Source organism: Rhipicephalus sanguineus, chromosome 1, assembly GCF_013339695.2.
Source record: "Rhipicephalus sanguineus isolate Rsan-2018 chromosome 1, BIME_Rsan_1.4, whole genome shotgun sequence".
In the NCBI taxonomy this organism is placed as follows: domain Eukaryota; kingdom Metazoa; phylum Arthropoda; class Arachnida; order Ixodida; family Ixodidae; genus Rhipicephalus; species Rhipicephalus sanguineus.
In genome coordinates this window covers 287,170,627-287,176,521 of record NC_051176.1, presented here as the reverse complement: position 1 = coordinate 287,176,521, position 5,895 = coordinate 287,170,627, and the positions used below count along the sequence as shown (strand labels likewise).

Here is a 5,895-nt window from a genome sequence, read left to right as displayed (position 1 = left end):
GGCTACTTGAAAGTGCTTGAATTTTGAAGCATGCTTTGAGCAGGCCCGTAGCCAGGAATTTTTTTCGGGGGGGGGGGGGGGGCACTTACTGAAAGCCTCGACTATTTGAGAAAAGCGCCTAGTTTCTTTATTTATTTTCGGATAAAACACCATGTATCATAAAAATTTCGGGGGGGGGGGACCCCCCTCCCCTCCTGGCTACGGGCCTGGCTTTGAGACTTTCGGCTGTGCTAGTCAAAAGCATTGATGGGTGTCCTGCGAACGTCAGCCGTGCTAGTTGGGATTCGAAGCTCGTTTCTACTCGGTGATCACAATACCTCATGAGGGACGCCTTCAAGCATGCTCTTGCAATGCCGCGTTTGACTAGCTTTGAGTGCGCGAAAGACGACGACGGGAGGCTCTTGTGTTACCGAGGAGCACAACGCCAAGCATACGTGGTTTGTATGTTGGCGATAAACAGTAGGTAATAAAGAAATTTTCCATCATTCTTTATTAACACGACACACAAACGCATCAATCTACTCGTAGTGTTATTTACATAGGTCGGCAAAAAATGTGGAGCTCACTCAGACTCACTCACGAAACATATCTTACCCTTAGGGCTCACTCGGACTTACACTCACCAAAATTTTCCTCATCCGGACTCACTCGGACTCAGACTCACTATAATTTTTCTCTACGGGACTCACTCGGACTCAGACTCACCAAAATATAATTCACCCGGACTCACTCAGACTCAAACTCACGGCTCGATCTGAGTCTGAGTGAGTCGACTCATGAGTCCGTTAGCCTATAATTAACCTTTTTCTACCATAATGCCAATGCTCTTTAACGCCAATACCTCGCATAATGGGTGCGCTACTTAGCACCTTTTGATCTCATATATATATATACCTTCAAGTACGAGTTATCTGAGTTTGCAATTCAATAAGGACCTTTTTATTGAAAGAGATGACTCACACGAGATATTCTGATCAGTAACTTCACGTGAAAAAGTTTGCGGGGGGGAGGTCAAGGCACTTCCTCCCCCTTTCCCTCCTCAACTCACGCCTCTAATCAATAAATATTGAGCTGACGTACGAACGGTAGCGCGTTGAATTATGCGGGAGTATACGTGAGTGTAAATGTGAGCCGACATAAGGCTGATAGTAATGCTGAAGTTGAGTAGATAGGACCATAGGTCGGCAAAAAATGTGGAGCTCACTCAGACTCACTCATGCAATATATTTTGTCCTTAGGGCTCACTCGGACTCAGACTCACCAAAATTTTTCCCGGCCGAACTCACCCCGGACTCAGACTCACATCTCGATATGAGTCTGAGTGAGTCGACTTATGAGTGAGTTTGCCGACCTATGGTTATTTATCAGTCATTGCTTAGCGCTCACCGAAAGAGCAAACGGCAGCGTCAAAGTGACGGCTGCACTCGAATAGTCTAACCGGTAAAACAATAAAAAAATAATTGCCATTAATGAGTGGCATACGCCGAGCTGATAATTTGCAGTTGCATGTGTACGAAGAGAGCGAATGATTTTCCAGGAAAATCTGCGTGGAGGAGAGGTATTCCTATCGACAACGGGAATGGTTGATCACGCAAATGTACGACGAAGCTGTGACACCAAGATGGGGCAATACCGTTTATGAGCAGCCTTTCTTCCTTTCTTTGTTGCTCCCTCTAACCGGCGAAGATGTACGAGATATCCAAAGGACCCGCCTAGCTTCTGTTTGTGCATATGCGCCGGTTTTTGTGGCTCGTATGGGAATACGTGCAAGTGTTGGCCTTAAGTGGGTTCCCTCTTTGTTATCGTTTTAACATCTTATATTTCCTCATCGGTGAGTACTTCATGCTCGACTGCAAGTGCACGGAATTTCGCTTGCTTGCTTTTTTCAAAACTGTTCAACGTTTCCACTCTTTGAGTCTTGAGTAGGCTTATTAATTGTGTCAACGCTTTGGTTTATATTTGTGTAATGATCATCTTCCGTAAAAATATGTACGTTTGCAACGGCAAAGTACGAGCGCTCAACACCTCTTTCATTATCATGATTGAGATTATGCCGCTTCGTCAAAAGAAAAAAAATCAGGGTTGCATAAATTTGTTTTCACGATGCATAGGCTCTCTGTGTTGTGCCGTGCATGCACTGGGAGTCCACTCACTCGATCGTGTTGATCATCACCGTGTTACATTTTCTCAAATCAGCGGTGTGGACATTGACATTCTCCATAACTTTATACATGCACTGGGTAGCTGTGGACATACTGCCTGAATTAAGGTCATCCTTATGACATAAACGGGACGCCGTTGTAGTGTTCGTGAACTGGTTGTTCAATCGGGCGAGTGCTTGTGTTAGGCTACACACCGTGTAGCGTCGTTTTGAAAATATACTATATACCTGATTTGAATTGTCTGATGTCTTGTTCTGCAAATGATTATAAGATGTAAGGGGAATGTTCTCAATAATCCTGTACTTCATAACTGCAGTGTAATGAGAAATTACATCTTTAACTTCTGGAGCCCGCCGGCGAGGGCTCGTGACCCCAATAGGCCATCGCTACTTGGTCTATGTAATGTCTCTCTCATGTGTGCGTACAAAAGAGAGAGAGCGAAACCTACGTTAAGAAGTGCCCCACCCCTACGAGTTGGTCCAAAAACGCCACGACCGCATCGCGACCAGTCGCCCGTCGCTCTTGCGTTTTTGGTGACATCAGTTCTCCTCGCAGAGTAATAGTCATCGTTCTGCTTATTGGAGGAACGTAATTTATTATTACCACAACTCACCTTAATATTCCTTTGCGTAGCTTTGAAGCAAAACGTTTGCACTTAGCACTCAGTCGCGTCTCTCTTCCACCTTTCATAGTTGGGTTTTGTAGCTCCAGTGGGCACATATTTGCAACCAGTGGGAAATTAGGTCATGCTCTGAAGAAACAACAGATGAGTCTGTCTCTTCCGCTTTATCAAAAACGTGACTACTGCACATGATTCGGAGTTCTTGTCCTCGAGCTATAGTGAGGAACCTGGTGAGAGCAGATTACTGCGTGACGGATTGCCGAGACAGAAGTGTCGCGGCTGCTGCTGTTGACAAAGTAAACGAGCTGCACGCACAGACACACACGCAGAGTGAGGGGCAACTGTTTACTTGAAGGAAGGAAATTAATTATTGCTTTTCTGTCTAGTGCTGCAACAACTCAGTCGTTGAAAGACTCGCCATGGTGGCTGAACTGCTATTGCTTTGTGTTGTCACATCGTCGGGAATGCGAACTGCAGCCAAATCGGGCAAACTTCGACAGGTAATAAGAAGGCAAAAGTGTGCACCTACTTAACATAAAAGAGCTGAAAGTCGTCGAAATTATTGCCCAGTATCTCTCTACTCCCCCGCTTCCATCTTACGGCGTCTATTGTAGCCATGGTTTTCTGACATGATACCCCGCGAATTGTTCGCCACAGTGGTCTAGTGGTTACGGTGATTACAGGGACACATAAGTCTGCAAACATAGAAATCCTGGGGAACAAGGGAAATTAGAACTTGCACTTCGAGATTGCTGATGTGTGTATTTTTCTCTCCTTTCTCTCCTTTCCACCCCCTTTCCCATTCCCACCCCCCTTGCTATACTGTGACTATACTACACTATACAAGGCTATGCTATGCTCTTCTAGCGTGCCTGGATAGCCGAGTGGTTACGACAATGGCCTTCGTATCACGGGTACGCGGGTTCGAATCCCGCCTCTCCACGAAAATTTTTTCACCAAGAACATCTCTCTTTCTTTCTATCAATTTCCTCTCTTTCTTTGTCTCTTTCTTTCACTCTCTCTGTACTCGTTCTCTCGCCCATCAGAGCCATCGCATCCCACGGCGGAGGAATCGGCGCACGTGTTCTGGGAGCGAAGCAGAAGACGAAGAAGAGAGCGCGTGCCGGTTCATGATGATGATGGTTTTCTGTTCGCTCTGCACAGACTAACAGTCAGCTTAAACTCCGCTGTTAAAGAATATTTTCATGTGCACTGGATACGAGACGCCGCTAAGCGTATAAGCATTTAATACTTATTTATGCCCGCATTTTATTTTGTTTCCGTGGATGAAGAAGAACGCTTATCGATCAGAAACTATGCCGTACACAAATATATAAAAAAACACCAATTTTGTTGTGCGTTGACGCAATAACGGGGCTGCCGTTCAGTGTTAGCTCACACACGAGATATCACCAAGGCAAGAAGTCGCGCTCGTATGCGCTCGTCACGCGACTTCAGTCTGGCTCTCCGACATACCGCGCCGCCTTAATGAAATGGTCACGCTGTGCAGGATAGCGTCGCTTGGCAGAGATCCCCGCCTTCGTCGCTTAAAAGGGTTGCCGGAAGTGCTTCATTGCGCCCCTGATGATTCCTCGACGTCGTATAAATTGCTTCGCAAGGACAGAAACCTCGAGCAAGCAGCTCTCGCGCGGAGGCAGCAGCATCTGGGGACAAAACTCGCATATAACCGGCCTAGTCGGTAAGATAACGCACAACCAAAAACCATGGGTGAACCAGAATGGGAGAGAGCAGCAGCAGTGACCGATGTGCAAGGACAGTGCGCAGACTGCAGCGCATAATCAACCAAAAACATCATCTCTGTCTCAAGGTGTGAGCACGGCATCCCATGGAGTACTCGTGGTCTGGCCGGCAGCTGCCATACAGTGCCGAAATGGGTGGCATCGGACCGCTTTTCTACGTCGCATTCGCCGTTCTCCTTGTCCCCGGAGTCGTCGGTAACCTCTCAGTGGTGCTTATGGCCTGCTGTTACCCCCGTCTGCGGACTCCCGCTGGTATCTACGTTGTCAACGTAGCCATCGCCGATCTACTCGTCTGCGCTTTCGGCGTGCTACTTGACCCAGTGTCAGTGCTCCTGCGTCGATGGCCCTTCAGGGAAGCGCTTTGCTACGCGTGTTCCTTTTCAGAGCACCTTGGAGTGTTTGTGCACGGCTACACGCTCGTTGTGGCCGCCGCTCGCTTTGTCGCTGGCAGGCCTCCCAAGCCGAGATCTTGCCACCTGAACAACGCCGGCGTCTGGTTTCTGGGCACAGTCGTTTGCCTGCCTCAGGTGCTGTTCGTCGATGCGCGCGCGCTAGCTGTCCACGGGCAGTGCGTTGTGAAGTGGCCCGCGATGGTCAAGATGGTCGAGCCGTTCATCTCCTTCGCGGCGCTGTCCGCGTCGCCGTTCCTGCTGGTCAGCGCCTTGTACGCCTGGCTGCGGGCGTCCGTGTGGCTGGGCAGAGGCACGAGGCGTTCGTTTGCGCGGCGGGCGAGCATAGTGCGTGTTTTTTGGCTCATGGCACTGCTGCTGCTTCTTTGTAGGACGCCTCTGCACGTGACTCGGTGCCTGCTTGGTGTGTGGACAGCCATGAGGGCGAGTACACACGTCACTGTGGTGGTACTTGCCACACGGGCAATCGCCGCCGCTGTCGTCTGCTTCACAGCAGCCTTCTTTTTCGACCTTAGCGCAAAGCAACTTTCGAGAAGGGCGACACAGGTTCCCTCGGTTGCGGTAAACCATGGCTGATAGGGGGGAGTGTACTGCACTGTCCGGCTTGAACAGCGTTATCTACAGTAATTTCAAGCGCCCAGTGCTACGATTAAAGAAACGCCTGTGAACTTTGATTAAAACTATTGGTTATCGCTCACAGACGTCGTTGAATGTCATGATAGTGTGGCAAACCCAACTGCATGTATTGCACTGCCATTTAATGCGCCCTTTGTACATGCGACTATGTTGCGACATATATAGTTGACACGTCGCATGCCTGCATAAAAGGGCACATTAAATAAACATGTATATATAAGCGGTAGTAGAGGGCAGCAACTCTTGCGTCGTTGCCTTGCCGCCGTCGCAATGGCTTCTCAGCGCTGCTTGTTCTGTTGGATGCC

General features: G+C 48.6%; 1 protein-coding gene across 1 annotated transcript; it reads left to right on the top strand.

Moving 5' to 3' along the window:
• The first annotated feature begins 4,490 nt into the window (after positions 1 to 4,490).
• On the top strand, positions 4,491 to 5,644 carry LOC119388276 (somatostatin receptor type 4). The gene has a single exon (XM_037655962.2). The coding sequence runs from the start codon at positions 4,631 to 4,633 to the stop codon at positions 5,528 to 5,530; it is 900 nt and encodes a 299-aa protein (XP_037511890.1). The 5' UTR covers positions 4,491 to 4,630; the 3' UTR covers positions 5,531 to 5,644.
• The last annotated feature ends 251 nt before the right edge of the window (positions 5,645 to 5,895 follow it).